We start from the raw sequence: 21,158 nt of genomic DNA on the forward strand, positions 1-21,158 counted from the left end.
GGCATGGCGAAGTGGACAGGGACAAGGAAGAGGAAAGCAAGGGACCTCCTTTTTCTTTGGTATTCAACACATGAACAAAGCTTGTTAACGAATGTAGACTGGGTAACAACAGGGCTGGTGAGGGAGGACGATGTGGGTGGCTGTGGGGAAACTCTTCCCAAGCATCCTAGGGGTGGGCCAGGAAGGGAACCAGATGGACATCTACAGGGCACAGAGCAGGGAGTGGCTATTCTCTCCTGGAGGGGCTGTGGGTCCAGCAGGCTTTCGGATGAGGCCTTGGAAAGGCAAGGACAGCTTGCCGACTGGAGGGCAGGCAAAAGGGCGGAGACAGGCCAGACACGGCGGCCGCAGTTCACTGACCAGGGGTATGGCCTAGGGGTTCTCGTGCCAAGGGGAACAACTTGGCCAGCCGCTCGCTCTCTGGCCAGCGTCGTCACGCGGCCTCCAAGAGCTCCTGTTGCCCTGCAGTGGCTCCTAGAGACTCCCTCCTTCCCACGTCCAAATAGCTGCAGGAGGGAAATGGGAGAAAAAAAGCGAACCAGCTTGAGAAATGGCTTGACGTGCCTGCGTAGGGAGGGCGCATGTCCCCGTGCTCCGTGTACGTGGCGGCCGCAGGGGCTGGAGGGGGTCCCTCCCGTAGCGACTCCAGTCTCAGAGTGCAAAACGGTACGCCCGCAGAGTCGCCCCAGGTGCTTGGGTGTTCTGTGATTGACGCGGGGAAGGAGGGGTCAGCCGATCCCTCCCCAGCGCTCCATCCCATCCCTGAGGATTGGGCTAGTACCTGCGTCTTCTCGGACACGTCAGAGTCGGTCCCCGGGTGGGGTCGCTGCAAAAATCCTGCCCTGGCCGCAGCCGGAGAGGCGGAGCACCGCGGGGAGGGGGCGGGCGGGGGCGGGACCGCCGAGACTGGCCTGGAAACTGCTGGAAAGCCGCAGTGCTGCGGCGCCTTCCGCCGCATGCCGGCAAAGAGTCCCGCCGGCGCCCTCCCCCCACGCTGAGATACCCCACACCGCGAACCCTCCGCCCTTCCTCTGCTCCTGGGAGAGTCAGCATCTGGGGCTACCCAAGGTCGGGTCCCGAATGCCAGTCCCTCTGTCGGGATGCGAAATGTGTAGGGCATATACTAGGAAGAAGATTGGGTCTGGGAGCGGCGGTCGGAGTGGTTAACTGCCTCCGTTCTTTTTAGGTGTTCCCCCGCTCCGGCCGCGTCCTTGGGTGTGGGGACTCTTGCCCCACAGGTTTTTAGGGAGGTCAATGGGTTCCTCGCCCGTAGAGACACCGCATATGCCAAATGAGCACTCCTTATCCCAGCTCTTGATGGGGTCAGGTCCTAGACGTGAAGATATGGGGCTGTGATCACAAGCAAACGTGTGGGTGGATCCGTTGTTTGGGTTCTTCCCCGCCCCCTCCTTTTTTCGGACCATGACGTCAAGGTGGGCTGGTGGCTGCAGGTGCGGGCTTGACAAGCATGCTCCTTTAAGGCGGAGGGATCCACGGGAGGGCGGCTGTTCTGTGCTTCGCCTTATATAGGGAGCCTTGGGGGCACGCAGCAGCTCTTTCTAGTCACTCTGGCGCAGCGTTTGTGCCTCCTGGTTATCAGAAACCGAGCCCACGTTGTTCTCTAATACGTGTAAGCGTTTTTTTTTCAAGGTAAGGCTGAATTCTTTGCTAGGCTTCTTTGGTGTTCTTTCGTGTTGCTTTTTTTCTGTCCTTTAGGGTGCCTAGATGTCGGGTGGCTTTTGGATAACGCCCTGGATTTTTATAGGGTGAGGGTAGTGGTAGGTGAGGGCTCTTGAGTTTTCCTCGGTTTTCTCTAGTGTGCTTGGGCGGTGGGGCTTTCTCTCCGCTCCTCCTAGCCGTAGCGAGGTGGGCTGCGGGGCTGGGGCAGTGCGCGGCGGGCAGCTGCACGTGGTGGCCGCGCGGCCCGGGACGCTGCCATTTTTGCCCCTCCACTTCCGGACGCGGCTATAGGGCGTTGGAGGGGGACCGCAGGATGGCGGGGGTGCTCGCTCGGGTGACTCAGCACGGTCCTGTGGGACTGGCTTTGCCACCTTTCTTACCGGACGCATTGTTAAAGCCGCCTTGGGTGCTTTGGTTCTGTGAGGGTTCATGGTGTGGGAGGAGTGCTTTCGGTCTCCGGCACCCCATACTGTCTCCTTCCAGATCTTTCTTGCAGGCCCGGTGGAGGAGGGGCGGGGAGGGGGGCAGGTTCTGGAAGATTCATGGCTCCCTCCTCCGCCCGTTCTCTAGAGCTGAGATTGTTCTGGAAGCTTCTGGATTCTGGCGCCCCGCCCCAGTGCCCGGATGCTGGGGCGAAGGAGGGTGCACGGCGGCGCCCCCTCCTCGCGTGGTCCGTGCCGACGCATGTCCGGCAGTGACGAGTGTCGGCCTGGTGGTTACGGCCACCATCTTCCTTGTGTTGGGTTTGGTCCTGTTCTGTAATTTTGTCCTGTGAAGGGGTCGTAGTGGAGCTTTTGTTTTATCGATTCTTTGTCCGGATTTAATTGCCCTTCGGGCGAGTATTCTCTGCATCCCAGGTTATTCCTCCCTGCAGTGTGGGGCAGGAGTGTCCCGCCCTTGGGCTGGTCTTAGGAAGACATCTCAGGGGGAGCAGTTTAAAGTTAGTGCCAGACTAGTTACTTTGATCTCCAAATGAAGAACTGTAGGTAGTGATTTTCACATTTAAATTTGTGTAAAGATTATTTGGGATCTCTGGATACCTGGGTTGGACCAGCATTATGAGTTTCTGCCATACTACCGGATGACGCTGAGCCTGCTGGTCACCACTCTAAGTAGCTGGGTTCTGTGACGTTTGGTTGAAGAACATTTAGCTTATTTTCTTTTTCCTTCTGAATTTTCAGGCTTCCCACTTAGTGTGTTTTTTTTAACACTAATTTTAAGAGAATGCTTTTTCAGTCTCTTCGGAAGGGATAGTAGTCAGGTCAAACCAGTCTCAACTCCTTAAGGTCCTAACAAATGAGATGACCTTTAGGATTTTTAAATATGAGTCCTTCATGTTTTGTAATTAATGATAATTTTTATTTTAGATGCCTGAGGAAGTGCACCATGGAGAGGAGGAGGTGGAGACTTTTGCCTTTCAGGCAGAAATTGCCCAACTCATGTCTCTCATCATCAATACCTTCTATTCCAACAAGGAGATTTTCCTTCGGGAGTTGATCTCTAATGCTTCTGATGTAAGTGCTCTGGTTTCCATATTTGGTGTGTTTATTTTTTTTGATATTCTAGAAGAGAGGAAAGGAGTGGTTTGGGCTTTGTTGGGGACTACTATTTAAGGGGGTAAACTTGCAACTATTCCAAAAAGATTTGTCTTACTCTCTGGTCATCTTGAACTTGAAAGGGAAGGGACTATGTCCAGAAAAGGTGGGCTCATGGAACTAACTGTAGTTCTAAAGCCTCAAGATAAGGGACAATCAGATTTGAGGCTGAGAGAGGTAAACCAAGATTTTCTTTGAAGACACGGGCTTTAAGAAAGCAAAAGTGACCGAGCGTGTTGACTCACACCTGTAACGCCAAGGCAGGAGGATCACTTGAGCCTAGGATTTCGAGGGCAGCCTTGGCAACAGCAAGACCTTGTCTCTGCAGAAAATTAAATATTAGTTGGGCACAGTGGCATGTGCCTACTGTAGTGCCAGCTACTTGGGAGGCTGGGGTGGGAGGATGACTTGAACCAGGGAGGTCAAGGCTGCAGTGAGCTGTCATCCTTGCTACTACTGCACTGTAGCTTGGGCAACAGAGCAATTGCCTGTCTGGGAGAGAGCAAAAGTAAGTTGCTGTTTGTATTATTTTCAGGCCTTGGACAAGATTCGCTATGAGAGCCTAACAGACCCTTCGAAGTTGGACAGTGGTAAAGAGCTGAAAATTGACATCATCCCCAACCCTCAGGAACGTACCCTGACTTTGGTAGACACAGGCATTGGCATGACCAAAGCTGATCTCATAAATAATTTGGGAACCATTGCCAAGTCTGGTACTAAAGCATTCATGGAGGCTCTTCAGGTACTGCAGTTCTGTTGGCATACACCATTCATAGTCATCAGTGTTCTTTATTTTTTTGCTTCTTTAAATTTTGTGTTTGACTTTAAAAAAACTTGTTGGCAGGCTGGTGCAGACATCTCCATGATTGGACAGTTTGGTGTTGGCTTTTATTCTGCCTACCTGGTGGCAGAGAAGGTGGTTGTGATCACAAAGCACAACGATGATGAACAGTATGCTTGGGAGTCTTCTGCTGGAGGTTCCTTCACTGTGCGGGCTGACCATGGTAAGTTAGCTTTTCTGTTACAAGGTAGCTGGGTTAGAGTTTTGTGGGCTCACCAGTAGCAGAAATTTTGAGCATCCTGTCAAGCAGTTCTTCATAGCAGTTCTACTTATACTTTATTAATTTGGTGAAGTCTCAACTGCATATACTTTCACCCTGTTACACGCTTGTGATTAACTCTTCTAGGTGAGCCCATTGGCAGAGGTACCAAAGTGATCCTCCATCTTAAAGAAGATCAGACAGAGTACTTAGAAGAGAGGCGCGTCAAAGAAGTAGTGAAGAAGCACTCTCAGTTCATAGGCTATCCCATCACCCTTTATGTGAGTGTGGACTTTTAAACCTTTTACACTTAGCGTGCAGGATGTTTCCTGTTCTGGAGAATCTCATGGTCCCTGGCTTCTGCTTTTCCTGGTGTTTTGTACTCCAAGGCTAATTTCTGTTTTTGTTACTTAGTTGGAGAAGGAGCGAGAGAAGGAAATTAGTGATGATGAGGCAGAGGAAGAGAAAGGTGAGAAAGAAGAGGAAGATAAAGATGATGAAGAAAAGCCCAAGATCGAAGATGTGGGTTCAGATGAGGAGGATGACAGTGGTAAGGATAAGAAGAAGAAAACTAAGAAGATCAAAGAGAAATACATTGATCAGGAAGAGCTAAACAAGACCAAGCCTATTTGGACCAGAAACCCTGATGACATCACCCAAGAGGAGTATGGAGAATTCTACAAGAGCCTCACCAATGACTGGGAAGACCACTTGGCAGTCAAGGTGAGAAGCCTTTGCATGTTGGGTCAACATGCAAATATGGAGAGGAATGAGTGTAAGTGGAAGGGTGTTGGCAGGTAATAGACACATGGAGCGTGTCCAGCTGATAAAAGAAATGTGAGAGCCATGTATTTTCACTTACTGATTACCCTGTCATAGTGAAGTGCCATCCTTCCTAATGAGCTCACTTTCTCTAAAGGAAATCTGGGTAATGTCTATTGGCAGCCTTACACATCCAGGGTTCTGAGCAGAGCAGACTGTTTCCTATATACAGCTAGTATTCGTGTAGATTGTTGAGGGCATTAAGGCTCAGTTTTCTCGGGAACTGCGTGTGTGTGCGCTCTATCCGTTAGGCTTAGGGAGGATCATTCTTCCACTTTTAGGTAATTTGGTGTTGGGGCTAAAAGGCCCTCTTTTGAAATGTATCACTTGCTTATTTTTGGTTTCTTTCAGCACTTTTCTGTAGAAGGTCAGTTGGAATTCAGGGCATTGCTATTCATTCCTCGTCGGGCTCCCTTTGACCTTTTTGAAAACAAGAAGAAAAAGAACAACATCAAACTCTATGTCCGTCGTGTGTTCATCATGGACAGCTGTGATGAGTTAATACCAGAGTATCTCAGTGAGTATCTCTTTGGCCTAATTTAGTTGGGTGAAGTCTTGGGAGGTTTTCGGCATTCTGCTAGGATATCCTAGGTTAAGGGTTTTCTGCAATGCATAGTAAGTGTAAGGGTTCAGGAGGCTAGTAGAGCCTTCTGTTTGAATCTGGGTACCAGCTCTGGTCTAGCTATTTTTACTGAGCTTTCTCATCCTGGTTGATGGCAGATTTTATTCGTGGTGTGGTTGACTCTGAGGATCTGCCCCTGAACATCTCCCGAGAAATGCTCCAGCAGAGCAAAATCTTGAAAGTCATTCGTAAAAACATTGTTAAGAAGTGTCTTGAGCTCTTCTCTGAGCTGGCAGAAGACAAGGAGAATTACAAGAAATTCTATGAGGCATTCTCTAAAAATCTCAAGGTAAAGAGGCAAATGCTTATTCCCTTTACCACTTTTCTTAGTAATTACTAACAAATTTTTCCATTCTCATAGAAAGTGAATTGTAGTTAAGTTGGATTGTTTTTTCTCTTCCCACCCTTCAAGCTTGGAATCCACGAGGACTCCACTAATCGCCGCCGCCTGTCTGAGCTGCTGCGCTATCACACCTCCCAGTCTGGAGATGAGATGACATCTTTGTCAGAGTATGTTTCTCGCATGAAGGAGACACAGAAGTCCATCTATTACATCACTGGTGCGTTGTTTCTGATGGAAGCCTTTTTGGAGGAGTGGGGAGCACATTTCAGGGCTACCTAGGAACGGAACTGGCAGTATGAGGCATTTTAGTCACTGAGTCCATTTAATTACCCTACAGGTGAGAGCAAAGAGCAGGTGGCCAACTCAGCTTTTGTGGAGCGAGTGCGGAAACGGGGCTTCGAGGTGGTATATATGACCGAGCCCATTGACGAGTACTGTGTGCAGCAGCTCAAGGAGTTTGATGGGAAGAGCCTGGTCTCAGTTACCAAGGAGGGTCTGGAGCTGCCTGAGGATGAGGAGGAGAAGAAAAAGATGGAAGAGAGCAAGGCAAAGTTTGAGAACCTTTGCAAGCTCATGAAAGAAATCTTAGATAAGAAGGTTGAGAAGGTAAGCCATTCTGGAGCTAGGATATATTTTGTAACATACCTTTGAGGTGGGCTCCATCACAATCATGTTTCTACACAGTTAGTGGCTTGAGGCCCCCTATTTACTGTTGGAAGCCTTCTTGCCTCTTGTTCTCTTCCCTAGCCAGGTTTAAGGCTATTTTAATAAAATGTGGCACAGATTAGGCATTGCTTCAGTTAACTTCTGAGAGTAGATAAAATATCATTTTCTTTTTTTTTTTTTTTGGACTGGATTTCAGCTCACTGCAAATTCAAGTCTCCTGAGTGGCTGGGATTACAGACATGTGCCACCACACCCAGCTAATTTTTTGTATATTTTGTAGAGAGAGGGTTTTGCCAGGTTGGTCTCAAACTCAAGTGATTGGTCCACCTCTTCCTCCCCCTGCTGGAATTACAGGCTTGACAGTGTCTGTTTTCTCTTTCAAAGTGGTCACTGATCTAATGCAAATCTAAGGCTTTTGTGATTGTCCACAGGTGACAATCTCCAATAGGCTTGTGTCTTCACCCTGCTGCATTGTGACCAGCACCTATGGCTGGACAGCCAATATGGAGCGGATCATGAAAGCCCAGGCACTTCGGGACAACTCCACTATGGGCTATATGATGGCCAAAAAGCACCTGGAGATCAACCCCGACCACCCCATTGTGGAGACTCTGCGGCAGAAGGCTGAGGCCGACAAGAATGATAAGGCAGTTAAGGACCTGGTGGTGCTGCTGTTTGAAACCGCCCTGCTCTCTTCAGGCTTTTCCCTTGAGGATCCCCAGACCCACTCCAACCGCATCTACCGCATGATCAAGCTAGGTCTAGGTAAGCAGCTTTGGTACTTGGTGTGGCAAGGAGTTTGTGCAACTAGGCTCCTGTCTGGATTTGACTTGATGCTATTTAGTCAAGTCTTACATGGCTTAATTTTACTTTAGGTATTGATGAAGATGAAGTGGCAGCAGAGGAACCCAGTGCTGCAGTTCCTGATGAGATCCCCCCTCTTGAGGGCGATGAGGATGCGTCTCGCATGGAAGAAGTCGATTAGAAGTTCATAGTTGGAAAACTTGTGCCCTTGTATAGTGTCCCTGTGGCTCCCACCGCAGCCTCAAGTGCCCCTGTCCCACCTGGCTCCCCCTGCTGATGTCTAGTGTTGTTTTTCCTCTCCTGTCTTTTTGTTGAAGGCAGGAAACCAAGGGTGTCAAGCCCCATTCCCTCTCTACTCTGACAGCAGGATTGGATGTTGTGTGTTGTGGTTTATTTTATTTTCTTCATTTTGTTCTGAAATTAAAGTATGCAAAATAAAGAATATGCCGTTTTTATACAGTTCTGCTCTCCCTTGTGAAGTGGATGTTATTCTTCCCTAGCTTCTCTATCCCCGCAGCTCTTGCTGTGTTCATGAGCACAGCAAGTTGAGCTGGTTTTGTAGCTAAGATACAGAATACCAGTGAGTCTTAAGAGTGCATACACTGAAGCTAAAGGCAGTTTTTCTGAAAAACTACCATATAATAATGCCTTTTCAGTCAACCAAAACACAGGACCAAGTCCATTGCAGTAATTTAATTTAATAAAATAAAATTATAAGAGCAAAAAGTTACATTTCTAAAGTACCAAAACCTACAACAGGCTCATGGAGTAGAGCCTAGGGATCCAGGAGCATAGGAGGTGGTGCTGGGCAGGGGTCTGCATCCCCTTTCCACAACAGCACCATCTTCACTTCACCCTCCTGGGAAAGCAGCATTGGAGCCTATACCGCTTGTGCTTTTCTCACCAGGGTAAGAAATGCAGGTATTTGCAGAGAGGAGGGAGTCTGGAAGGTAGCAGAGCACAGCTAGGGCAAGACTTAAGGAAACTTCTGGGAGGGGGAACTGTGGAACCTACCTATGCCCTCTTGACCCCAAACTCTTCCCTCACTGAGGACTGTCTCTACCCTGGGGCTCAGAATAAACTGCCTGCTGGAAGATGGGTGACTTAAGGCAAAAGGGAAGGCTGCCTCCTGGGCTCCCCACCCCCTGCTGCAGAGCTGGTCTATGATACTGAGAAAACACCTGCATTTTGCCCTTTGAGCCAGCTCCCTCGGGTTACAGTAGAAGGAGAGAATGGTGAGAAGACTCTTTCACTTCACCCCTCAGACCCTCTCCACCCTCAAACCTTCTGCACAGGAGACTCAACAGGCACAGCCTTCTTTCCCCGTTGCTTTAGACGGCCTCGTGCGTAGACTCTGAGCAGGAGGGCAGCAAAGACCACAGCCACTCCCAGCCCTCCCACCACAGTGACAGTGTGGCCATAGAGAAGGCAGGAAAGAAGGATGGCAAAGGCTTGGCGGAGGGTCATGATGATGGTGAAGACAGCAGCCCCGAACTGCCCAATGGTGTAAAAGATGAAGAGCTGGCCACATGCAGAGCAGATGGAGAGTAGCAGGGCATGGGCAGCAAACTCACTGTGTCGCCCCATGAAGCGGGTTCCCTCCAGGAGGGCCCCCTGTTCTAGCAGTGAGCCTACTGTGAAGAGGCAGGAGAAGAAATTGACCCCAAACATCATCTGCACCGATGACATCTTATAGGCAAATAGGGCATCCTGCCAGTTTGAGGTGAAGCTGTCAAAAGCAATATAACCTGCCAGTAAGATGAGGCCTGAGAGTGTGGTGGCCGGAGAGCTGCGGGGCTCTGGTCCGCTGGATAACAGAAACATGCTGACCCCGATGGAGATGAGGGTGGCTGTCAGGTACTCCCAGTGTTCGTAGCTGCGCCGAGACACAAGCTTTCCCATCAGCATGACAGGGATCACCTTAGAGGCCTTGGCCAGCACCTGGGTGGGGAAGCTGACGAACTTAAGAGCTTCGTATTGGCACCAGCTGCTAAGCACATTGGACAGACTCGCAAAGGAGTACCGGTACATGGGTGCCCCATGCCGGGGCTGCTTGCAGAGGACACAGGAGAGGCCAGCCACAATCAGTGCCAGCACTCGGTTCATTAGCACCAGGAACTGCGAGTCTGTAAAGCGCTCACCCGGTGATGTGGCTGTGGCCCCATAGCTACGGGTCATCACTCTTTCCTGCAGCACACCCCAAGTCAGGTAAGACACCTGTTGGGGAAGGTAGAGGCAAAGGAGACAATAAGCAAGATAATGAAAAGGTAGACAAAAATTGACTTCTCCCTCTTCTTCAGGATGCCTAAGTGATTCAAAGGAAAATATACACTTTTTGGTTCCTCTGTAGAAGTTTCTTCTCCCAAGTCTGGATTCACCTTGTAGGGAATGAATCAACTGTGTGTGAAAAACCAATTCCGGGAGGCAAGAACTCTCAGAATTGGGTATCTGTAGTTCAAAATGATATTCGAGGTGGAACTAGTACCCACTGCAAAATGCCATGGAGCCCGCATCTTAGCACTCTCTCACATGCAGTACTGGGGGAAAGCGGAATGGCTCCCCCACAATTTTATCAGTGGGTTTACAGTATGTGAGACACCAGTGCAGGAAGGAAGTATAATAACGGCACAGTAGAAATCACAGAGAATAGGGCAAGTCTTCTGCACCAGACATCTCGAAACAACAGCATGAACTTTCAGTACCAGTGCTGGAGAGGAGAAGAGGAAAGAAAAGAGCATTTCCCCCAAACACCTCCAAGATGGAGGTGCAGTGTGCCCCTGGGAGCAGGACATGAAACACACCAACTAGCAAAGCTCTGGGACTGGTAAAATGGAAACCTTCGCAGAATCCCTGCCCACCGGCATCCAACCCAGGAAGAGAGCCTGAGCCCACCTACCCACCTGGAGTCCTGTGGCACAGAAGAGCAGCTTCAGGGCCTGCCACATCGGGGTGGTCTCTGCCGCCTCTGTTCGGGGCGCCAGGGGAACCTCATCAGAGGCCTTGGGCTCATTGCCAAAGACACAAGCTTTCACCAGCGGAAAGCAGAGGCCCCTACCTGAAGAAAGCACACAAAGTCAAGCCCCAAATTTTCTCCGTAGCACTTCCTCTTCCCCAGAGCAGCCAGCCTGCCCTGCTGTCCGGCCTACCGTCGCCCCGCCCTCTCCAAGTCATATCCCGTTTGGACTGCTGGCCAAATAAATACCCTCCTTCCCGACCTAGCTCACTTCCCCGCCCTTGCTTCACACACCGGTCTCCAGGTAGTTCTTCCGCCTGAAGTACTGCACCAGGAGGTAGCCAGGTACCATAAAGCTGGCATAGCCAGCAGCATTCACCAAAAATCGGAAGAACCATAGCTGGGTCCATGACTCCGGAGGGCCTTCGGGAGTCTCCCCACCCGCCCCTAGGGAGGGGAACGCAGCCAGCACCACCACTGCCCACCACCTGTAAGGAAAGCGGACATAAGCATTAGGGCGCAGTTATCCCCTCCGCCCTCCAGAGGGGACCACACTGGAGTAGTGCCCGGAGTCTCCTCCCCGCCCCCTCCGCTGCAGCTCCGGCCCGGACAAAGAGTGTCTCTCTCTCTCTCTCTCGAGGAGGGGCGAGGGCACGCCGGCGCTGGCCCGGCAGGGCTTCCTCCCTCCCCGGGGGTGGATCCGCCCTTCTGGCCACATAGGTCTCCTCTGTTCCCTCCAGCGCTGGCCCGCTGCTCAAGCCAGAGGCAGCGCCCCTTCCCCCACCCTCCCCTCCACGTTCTTAGGGCGTCAGGGTACCCTGCCCCTCCGCCCGAAGCTCCCCAAGGAGCACAAAACCAAGCCGCATCCCCCATCCCCACTGGCTCCTATGCTGGCCGACGGCCGAGCAGCCGGGACCCCACCCGGCCCCCCGTGCAGATGTGCGGCAGTCACGTGGCCCGGGGGCTCGGTCACGTGAGCTCACCACTGCCCTAGCCCCCACCTGGCGTCCATAGTCCAGGCCGCGTGGGGTGGAGGGGGACCGGGGAATGCGAGTCCCCGGGCCGCACGGCCCTGCGCTCCCTCCGCCGCCTCCAGGAGCGGCCAGCGAGCCCGCGGCCAGCGGAAATGCCGCGCTCTTCCCGCCTCCCTCCCCGCGGTCCCCTCCGCCCCTACCGCGACCACGCAGCGCCCCGGGCCGCCGCCGGGCCACAGCGCCCCCGCGCGGCTCGGAGGCAGACGCGGCTCGGGTTCCGGCGAGCTGGCCTGCCCTGGGCGTGGGGAGCCCCAGCCCTGAAGATGCGCCCGCCCGGCGCGTCCCCTGTGCATCGTCATCGCCTTTGGCCTTCATAAGCGTCCCAGAGGTCATGGTGACCATTGCCATCTTGTGGACAGGACATTGAGGCTCTGCATCCCAAGACCCTCCTCTGTGTTAGTTCCCCCGTTTTCTGACAGGATGAAGGTGTCTCCTTCCTTTGTTGGCTGGATAGTAATTCTGTCCCCTCACTTCCCATGACTTTCGAGGCTCCACATGGCCTCACCAGCGTTCCTCGCCCACTCACTCACCCGCTGTGAAGCCCCGCTGGCTTGCTCTCATTTCCTCTAATTCACAGGCCTTCCCCCAAATGCTCTGCCCCCATCCCTTTACTCATCCTTACATCCCAGTTGAGATGATACTCCTCAGGTGGGGGTTCCCGGACCACCCAAAGCATGACCCTCTACCAACTCCATCCTTTTCCTTCCCATTATTCTTTTTCCTTCATAGCACCCACTGCAACTTGCAAGGACATCTTTATTTGGATGTTTATGCTTTGAACAGCTGTCTCCCTCACTGGATGAGTGGTCAGCGACTGTGCTGGTTTATTGCCCCACGCTCTTCATGCCAGCATAGGGCTGACCTAGCAGGGCCCTCGAAGGTGAGGAATGGGAGGAAAAACGTAGAGTCAGCTCCCTTGTGCCCAGCCTCCCTGGGTTACCCTTGTCTCCAGGCTTCTCCAGATGGCAGCCCCCAGGGCAGTGGTGAGGGCTCCAGGGCCTGTGTCCTCTCATTCTTCCTCCTCTCTTTCTATCCCTCATCATTTCCACAGCAAGGACAGGGTGCTGGACACAGAGAAAGGCCTAGGGACTACTGGCCTCTGACCCCACCCAGCAAGGTGGGTCAGGGGACAATTTCCTTCTCTCTGCCTCCACGACAAAGTCACAGGGCAGGCCTGTCTAAAAAGCCCCAATGCACACAGACATGCATGCGCACAAAACAGCTCTAGAAGGGAAAAGCTTTTTTTTAACATCTCTTGCCATTTTAGTGTCATGTTACTGAAAGTTCCTTCCCCAGTGGCTCAGTTCAGAACCTTCTCTGTGAAGTCTTTAAACAGCAGTGTTTAAGGGTCCTCAACAGCAATAAGATGGGACACCCCTCAGGGTTCTGCTTGCTCCTATTTCAGTCTCTTCTCACTCAGGAGAGTCCATGTTTCCCACTGGTTGGCAGGTTCAGCCTGACCCAACATGGGTAGAAACAAGAGCACCTCCCATTTTCAAGAGAGGCAAACAGGCTTCACCCAGGATACCTGGGACTTTGGGGATCTTCCAAGAATCCTTGTCCACCTGGAAAGCTCTTCCTTCCAGACTGGCTGTCTCTCACTTGCAGTCCCTCCTCCTCAGCTCAGGACTGTACTGGCTGGCCCCAGGCTCTGGCGACAGCAGTCCCTAGGGCACCAGAAGAACACAGCCTGGCCCCAAACTGCAGCAGTTATGACTCCGGCTTCCAAATGGAAAGAGATGGAGCCCCGAGGATCCCAGACCCTGCCTGGCTTCAGTCGGTACACAGCAGCAGTTTCCCTGAGATCTTCAGGTCATCAAAGGGCAAAAGGACAAGGGACTGAGAAGGAGAATGGAGAGAAGCAAGATCAGAGGACACGGGAAAAGGCAACTTGGGAAAGGGGACTCAGGGAAACCTGTTGGGCCACTCCCTCCCCACCAAATGACAGTTGAAGACCATCAGGGAACAAATCTTCATACAAATCCTCAAAATAGTGGCCCCTCTGGGCTTGGCAGAGCCCTGAGGACTTAGGCAAGCCTTCCTTTTCTAAGATAATGCCAGAATATCCAACTTAGGAGGGACCTTAGAGGTGATCCAGCCCATGGACCTGGAGTTGTTTGTTGTTGTGGGGGGTGGTGGAGGGGGTGCTGGGTACTCATAGAACATTTAGGTTTCTTTTTTACACTGAACATTTAAAAATAGGAAAGACTGTACAGAAAATCTGAGTTTCACCTCCCAAAAAATTCCAAGACCAGGAAAAACTGGCCTACACTCCTGCTCTGTAAGCCTGTGCTCAAGCTGAGTACAGAGACCCTCAGGGATGGCTCTCTGGGTTCTTACAGGCCTCATTACACCACTGTCTCATACCTGGCCAACTTCACTGATTCACTTTAACTGCAGGGTCCCTGTGGGAGTCCAAATTTGGCTCCCTGGTCCTGACCAACTAAGGAAACAGGCTCAAGTTCCCATAGTTGGTCAGTGATAGAGTCCTGGTTATACCCCAGGACTCCTGACTCCCTGGCCCTTTCAGCTAATGACAGAACCTCTCTGCTGTGGGTGAGTGAGGCCCTGGAGAGCAAAGCATATGCCTCTTACTTCCTCAGTCAGGTCCTGGGGCGTCTCATCCTCCACGTTCCGCAGCAGGGAGTCAGCACCCGCCTTGCACAGAGTGGATGAGATGCCCATGAGGCCCCGGCCAGCTGCCAGGTGCAGAGGTGTGCACCCGTTCAGCATGCGGGCATCTACCTGGGCACCAGCCTGGAGCAGGAACTGTACCAGGCCCCGCTCTTGGGTTTCCACAGCCAGGTGCAGCGCTGTCTTCCCACTGGTGCCCTCCTGGGGAGGAATAAGGATGTCAGCCAAGGCCCTCAGAGGCAGTGTGCTGGGCCTGGGCTCTGGATAAGGAGGTGAATGCCACCACTTCTGACTGCTGGGCAGGGGCTTGGGGCTGTGTCAGGTGGGGGCAGGCCCTGGGCTGGGCAGTGCTTTGCTGGCTGCCTCACCTGCACGTCAATGTCAGCTCCATTCTGAAGCAGCAGTTCCATGAGTGGTTGGTTCTTCTGAAGGGTGGCAATGTGGAGACAAGCCAGACCTGGTTTGGGGTGAGGGTGAGGGTGAGGGTGAGGGTGAGGGTGAGGGCTGCTGATCTGCATCCACCAACTCCCTCTCTTCTGGGACCTCCCTATCACTCAGCCCCAAGGGACTCACTGCCCACTCAATGTCTCTAATCACAAGACTGTTAAAATGCAAACCCCAAAACCCCCTCAAAAGTCTAAGGGGAAAGGAACTCAAAGTTTCCACCTTTTCAGAGTCATGTTTTTGAAACTTTCATGCTTCAGGGGTCAGTCTGCTGAGTGACACCCCCAAAGAACACCCTCCTCCTATACACAAATCACAACACACACACACACACACACACACACACACAACCTGCCCTCAAGCCCAGAAAGCCACCTTTTCTGAAAAGCCACCTAAGATCCTCATGTCCCCAGCCCTTTCTCAGTGGCCACTTCCTTGTGTGACCCCCTGGCCTTTTTGCTCTCCTTTCTGGTCTGGACACTCATGACCCTTGCTTAGTAATAGAGATTTCGATTCAGATTTACATTCTTCACCTCCTTCAAGGCCCTATTCAGATGTCATTGGCTCCATGAGGCCTTCCTGGACCACCATATTTAACAATCATATCAACTCTCCTACTCCCCACATTCCTTCCTCTCACTCTGCTCTACTTTTTACTACAGCACTTACTTCCTTTTAACATATTACATAGTTCACTTCTTATATTTATTGCTCGTCTCAACCTTTCTCTATTTTGCACCCAGATGCAGGTGTAGCTCCCAAGATAATGTCTGGCACATAGGAAACCCTCAGTACATTTCTGCTGAATGAATGAATCAGGTCATCTAATCTCTATTAAGCTAACTATCTTTTTTTTTTTTTTTTTGAGACAGAGTCTCTCTCTGTCACCCAGGCTGGAGTGCAATGGCCCAATCTTGGCTCACTGCAAGCTCCGCCTCCCGGCTTCACGCCATTCTCCTGCCTCAGCCTCCTGAGTAGCTGGGACTTCAGGTGCCCGTCACCACGTCCGGCTAATTTTTTGTATTATTAGTAGAGACGGGGTTTCACCATGTTAGCCAGGATGGTCTCAATCTCCTGACCTTGTGATCCGCCTGCCTTGGCCTCCCAAAGTGCTGGGATTACAGGCATGAGCCACTGTACCCGGCCCTTAAACTAAGTATCTTAAGGGCAAGATTTAGTTTTCTGCTCAGCACACAGTAGGTACTGGGTAAATTCAAAATCAAATCATCCATTCATTCATTTAGCAAAGATGTATGGAATATCTATGCGTTTAGAGTGGGAGGGGCACCAATGGATAAGCTGGGACCCTCCCTTCCCCAAGAGTGGGGTCCCTATCTCCTATGCCCTCCTCATCCCACAGTCCCTTAAGACTGTCCACACCTTGCCAGTTTTGCAGCTGGAGGTCCAGAGAGTGAGATGTTCCTCTGCCTGGCTCTGGCCGCCCCTCCAGCAGGCAGCGGGCACAGGCCAGGTGCTGGCGCTGGCAGGCCACATGAAGGGCTGTGTCACCATGCCGGTCCTGTAGTGCCCGGCTGGCCCCCTTTAGCACCAGTGCCCGAACTGCACCTGGTTGGTCCAGATGTACAGCCAGATGGAGTGCTGTCTGGAGGCACAAATAGAGGGTCATGGGGCCACTGCAGCATGCTCCCACCTCTGGGAACATGCTTGGCCTCAAGAATCACCAGCTGCCAGCATCTTCTTTGAAAGCAGCTTATTAAGGCCATAGCCTGTTCTTCCAGGGAAATACTACCAAGCCCTTCCCCTGTCACCCCTCCCCTACCAAGCTCTTATGATCCCAATTCTGGAAGCAAGGTGAAGAAAGTAGCTCCCTACTTTTCTTGTAAGTCACCTTAGGCCCTGGAGAAAGGACATGTGGGGGCAGAGTCTAGCCCCTCACCCCGTGGGGAAACCTGTTACTCCCAGAAGTTAGGCTGCAGGAGGAAAGAGAGGCACCAGGCAGTCTCTCCCTGGCAAAACTCTCTATTAAGGCTCCATTCAGATGTCATCTCCTCTGTAAGCCTTCCCTGGCTGCTGCACACAGACACTGGACCCTAGAGCAGCTGGTATGTGTCTCTATCACAACTCTTGTCACCAGGCTGTGTATTTAGCTGTTGATATGAGTCCCCCAGCCCAGGCTGCAAGCACCTCAGGGCAGAGGCCATGTCTTACTTGTGTCTGTCTCCTCAGTTTCTAGCTCAGTGTCTGGCATATGGTTTCCTAAGTGAGCAGCCTTTGGACTGGTGTGGCTGCTGGGGATGGCTGCCAGGGCACAAACAGGTATCTAGGCACAACCCTCTCTCGCCACCAACCTGGTAAAGGTTATTTTGAATGTCCAGGACCTCCTGGGGCAGCAAAGCCAGGCAACAGAGCAGCACCGCTGGGGCCTCGTGAATCACTGCCAGGTGGACCAGCCTAGGGGAGCAGAGGCAGGGCTTAGCATTAGGGCCCAGGCCAGAGGGAGTGGGTTGGGGTCTTGGGGTTAGAAGGAACACATCAAACTTTAACTAGCTACCCATAGGGTAGGTTCAGGAAGTGAGAGTGTGGGCCAGGAAGTGAGGGTTGGTGTGGGAAGCCAGGATCCTAGGGGTTGGAGCTCCAAGTTCCCACTGCTGGCCTTCAGGAGGGCCTTGGCTGGGTGGGCATGTGGGCAGGGTGCTGACAGGACAAGGGCCTTCCTGTCCAGCCTGCCCACACCCACTCCTCTTTGCCCTCAGGGCTCTGCCCGGCCAGCCGCAGCTCAAAGCCAAATTGAAAGCTGCCGAAGTAGTCCAGAGGGGGTTTCCAGGGCCGAGCACCCCACTACCCCAGCTCACAGGAAAGAATGAGACAGATGCAGGGTCACCCCATACCCCCAAGCAACTCAATGTTACACATTCCAAGGGAGAGACACAGAAACTCTTGGAAGAGGAGCAAGGAGACAGTGCAGCATCCTGTCCTGCTGCCCTTCCCTGGGAGTCAAGAGACACCTCTCAGATAGCACAGACCAGGTCGGGCCTAACAGATGCCGTCCATTCCTGTGTGCACCTCCAAGAGGAGGTCTTTGTAGTGCAGAAAATGTATTTGTTGAGGGGGCCAAGAACCTTAATCTAGGGGTAATGGGGGTAGTTGGGAGGGGAAGTTCCAGTCTTGGGGTTTCCCCACGTCAGGTGGGGAAAATGAAAGCCAGTGCTGGAGGGTCTAGGCCGGGACAGCTGCCTTGGGGCATTAGTGAGGGGGGTAGCTTGGCTAAAAGGCCCGTCTGGCCTGGGGAGGGGACTGCTTGGGGAGGAGGGCGGCAGGCTTCGGTGGCAGGCAGCAGGAGAGGCCCAGGAGAGTGACGGAGGGAGGGAAGAACTGCTCTGGAAATCCCCTAGGCCAGGGCCTGCTCTCTGGGTCACATTCTTGCAGCCACCTCCCTCTCTTCCGCAGTATCCCCTCCTCCCACTTCCTCTTCCCACTTCCATACCTCCCACAGCCCAGACACCTCCAATGGAGGGAGGAAAGTGCCCCTCCTCTCTGGGGACTCGCTGGGAAGCCCGGACACTTCTCCCCTCCACACACACACCCAGTCTGGACACAACACCTGCTTCTAACTAGAGATGGAAAAGGCTGGGGCTGAGAGGCTAACAAAAGACGGCAGCGTCAAAAGTCCCCTCTCCTTGGATCAAAGGTCATCAGAGGTATCTTGCATGCAGCCCCCAAAACCTTGGGGTTCTGGACCTGAGGGCTGGTGATCCAGGCAGAGTACAGAAAGGACTGGGTCACTCCTCTCCCACCCACTGTGTGCACCAGCTATCTTTATCAATGGCCACCCAGGATTGGGACCCTGCATCTCCAAAAAGCAGGTTAAGGACAGCCACCTCCTGCTTCCCCTACTCCTATTTATATGAGCACCCTTCATCAGGGATTCCAGCCCTCCCCAACTCTATTTCTCATCCCCAGATCCCAACCTTTCCCTCCTCTGTCAATGTTTTCTTCTTCCTGGGGGGCTAAATCCTCAGCTGGCCAACCCATCACACACAACTGCCTTTTACTTCAACTGCCCTCTGGCCCACTCCCACAAAACTCCACCTGGGTATGGAGGAGGAAGGGTTAAGTGAGGGAGTAAGACACGACAGTTAGTGGGACTTGGGGTCTCTGGAGGTAGAGGATATCAGGGACGCTGACTCTAGCCCTCACTTCCCCTTTCTTAGCAGAGGAGGAAGTAAGCTGGGGCAGCCAGCCGCCTGTCTGTCTGCTGGGGCAAGAGTGCCCCAGCCTGGCTCACCCCCTCCTCCTGAGGACCAGCCCCAATCCTACACCCTGGTGGCACCCCCACGCCTAGCTTCCTGGCCCCTACTGGCAACCTGTAACTGGCACCTGTTGCTCCTGGAGACAGAGCACTCTGAGGTCAGGAACTGGGAATCCCAGATATTGAGCAAATAAGGATGTCCCCTTCCCCAGCAAGAAGAAACAAAAAAACTGGACTCGGTCAGGGGAATTTTCTCTTCCTAAGGGTGGATTATTGGTAGATTTCCAAGATGCTGGCTGGGGTCCCTGAGTTAAGGGTCCTGCCAGCTCTGCCCACCCCGAAATGGGAGAACAGAGATGATGCCATGGCCTGGCTGGACCTCAAAAGTTGGCTGAGAGTTAAGTCTGGAGTTTGGAAGAGTGAATGGGGACTTGAAGGATCCTCACGAGGGAGTGGGGGTGCCCGGCCTGTTGCAGCTCTTGGGCAGGCCCAGAGTTAGCATCCCGCTTCAGCCTAGCCCCCATACTCACGTGTCTCCGTCCTCGGAGATGTAAGTGAGTGCTTCCAGCTGCTGAGGGCTCAGGGCCCCCACGTGGGGGAGTGGCGGGCGTGGGGCCGGGTCCTCAGCCTCGGGACCCCCCAGCAAGGACAGGGTCTCGGTGAGCGAGGAGGAGCCGTAGGTGGAATCAGCCCGCTCCCCATCCGCGTCTTCCTTCTGCTGTGGTTCCTTGGCTGGCCCCGGAGGGTGGGTGCAGGGCTGGGGGCTGCCGTCCGAGGGCCCGGAGGCGGGAGCCGAGGTGGGCTCGGGTAGGGAGCGCAGAGAGCGCAGAGACTCAATACCAGAGTCGTACTGGCTCTCGTCCGCCTCGTCCGGCCCCTTCCGCACCTCCGACATGCCCGCGGCGCTGGCCCGCGGGGGCCTGGTCTAAGCAGGATCCGGCTACCGGCTCTGCCGCGCCGCCTTTCCGGGTTGCAGGTCCGCTTGGCAGAGCGGGCCCCCGGCCCGCGGCGGCCTCCTTCCCGGGCTGTGGGGCTCCGAGGGGCCGGCGCACAGCAAGGAGAAGGTTCGGAGCGCTGGCCGGGTCCACCCAGCGGTTACTGTGGGCAGCCGAACCGCCCAAGCGGGTCCTCCTCCTCGCCCCGCCCCTCCGGACCAACAGGGTCGCTGCACGCCGGATGGCCCCGCCCCCTCCCCGCCCCCGGAGGGCGCTTCCGGAAAGAGGCCCCGCCCCTCCGGAATCCCCCTTCCCGGGCTCTGCGTAGGCTTGGAGTCTGTGGTTCCCGGGCCTTGACTCACTCCTTCGTTGATTCATTCACTCATTCATTCATTCACGGTTTCCCCCTTCCTCCTTCACTCATTAGTTACACGCATGTACTGTTTCCGTCACGTCTATTTCTTAATTTATTTGTTTCATTTTTATTTTTTATTTTTTCGAGACCAAGTCTTGATCTGTTGTCCAGGCTGGAGTGCAGTGATGCGATCTCGGCTCACTGCAACCGCCGCCTCCTGGGTTCCAGCGGTTCTCCTGCCTCAGCCTCCCGGGTAACTGGGACTACAAGTAGAGACGGGGGTCTCGCCACGTTGCCCAGGCTGGTCTCGAACTCCTGGGTTCAAGCAATCTGCCTGCCTCGGACTCCTAAAGTGCTGGGATTACAGGCTGCGAGCCACTGGGCCTGGACCATTCATTTGTTTTAAAAGAAATATCTATTAATTGTCTGTACAAGCTGGCATCTTTGGGGGAGGGCATGTAGGTGATGGGTTGGGGAAGCACTGCTTCCTATCCCCTGCCCATTTATCTCAATTTCTCTTGCTTTCTCATCTTTCCCTATCAGTGCCCAGGAGTATTGGTAGGGAAAGGGGACTCCCATTATCTTTTTTTGTTTGTTTGTTTTTGTTTTTGTTTTTTTGTTTGTTTTGTTTTTTTTCTTTTGAGGCGGAGTCTCGCTCTGTCACCCGGACTGGAGTGCAGTGGCCAGATCTCAGCTCACTGCAGGCTCCGCCTCCCGGGTTTACGCCATTCTCCTGCCTCAGCCTCCCGAGTAGCTGGGACTACAGGCGCCCGCCACCTCGCCCGGCTAGTTTTTTTGTATTTTTAGTAGAGACGGGGTTTCACCGTGTTAGCCAGGATGGTCTCGATCTCCTGACCTCGTGATCCGCCCGTCTCGGCCTCCCAAAGTGCTGGGATTACAGGCTTGAGCCACCGCGCCCGGCCACTCCCATTATCTTTAAAGGAGCAGTTCTTCTGGGTCCTCGAAGACGGTCTCCTGTGTCAACGTCCTACATCACATGGAATTGGGCATGAAAATTTTT

General features: G+C 53.2%; 3 protein-coding genes across 4 annotated transcripts; 1 reads left to right on the plus strand and 2 right to left on the minus strand.

Annotated features, from left to right (window-relative positions):
* The first annotated feature begins 1,411 nt into the window (after positions 1–1,411).
* Positions 1,412–8,031, plus strand: HSP90AB1 (heat shock protein 90 alpha family class B member 1). The gene is made up of 12 exons (XM_010369771.2): positions 1,412–1,650; positions 3,048–3,194; positions 3,811–4,017; positions 4,120–4,279; positions 4,463–4,596; positions 4,730–5,038; positions 5,489–5,654; positions 5,858–6,048; positions 6,172–6,319; positions 6,440–6,708; positions 7,200–7,533; positions 7,644–8,031. Exons 2-12 carry the CDS (start codon positions 3,048–3,050, stop codon positions 7,751–7,753), a joined length of 2,175 nt encoding a protein of 724 aa, XP_010368073.2. The 5' UTR covers positions 1,412–1,650; the 3' UTR covers positions 7,754–8,031.
* Positions 8,032–8,250: 219 nt separating this feature from the next.
* Positions 8,251–11,691, minus strand: SLC35B2 (solute carrier family 35 member B2). Of its 2 annotated transcripts, XM_010369774.2 has the most exons (4): positions 11,527–11,691; positions 10,820–11,013; positions 10,473–10,627; positions 8,251–9,789 (listed from the first exon to the last, which is right to left on the minus strand). In XM_010369774.2, the coding sequence occupies exons 1-4, from the start codon at positions 11,535–11,537 to the stop codon at positions 8,851–8,853; spliced, it is 1,299 nt and encodes a 432-aa protein (XP_010368076.1). In that variant the 5' UTR covers positions 11,538–11,691; the 3' UTR covers positions 8,251–8,850. The 2 variants fall into 2 exon arrangements, with proteins under 2 accessions (XP_010368076.1, XP_010368077.1); XM_010369775.1 differs by lacking the exons at positions 10,473–10,627; positions 11,527–11,691 and having other exon boundaries at positions 10,820–10,900.
* A 609-nt stretch (positions 11,692–12,300) lies between these two features.
* Positions 12,301–20,019, minus strand: NFKBIE (NFKB inhibitor epsilon). Its single transcript, XM_010369776.2, has 6 exons — positions 19,378–20,019; positions 16,947–17,049; positions 16,018–16,240; positions 14,562–14,650; positions 14,155–14,394; positions 12,301–13,398 (listed from the first exon to the last, which is right to left on the minus strand). The coding sequence occupies exons 1-6, from the start codon at positions 19,740–19,742 to the stop codon at positions 13,333–13,335; spliced, it is 1,086 nt and encodes a 361-aa protein (XP_010368078.2). The 5' UTR covers positions 19,743–20,019; the 3' UTR covers positions 12,301–13,332.
* Between the last annotated feature and the right edge of the window lie 1,139 nt (positions 20,020–21,158).

This window comes from Rhinopithecus roxellana, chromosome 4, assembly GCF_007565055.1.
Source record: "Rhinopithecus roxellana isolate Shanxi Qingling chromosome 4, ASM756505v1, whole genome shotgun sequence".
NCBI lineage: Eukaryota > Metazoa > Chordata > Mammalia > Primates > Cercopithecidae > Rhinopithecus > Rhinopithecus roxellana.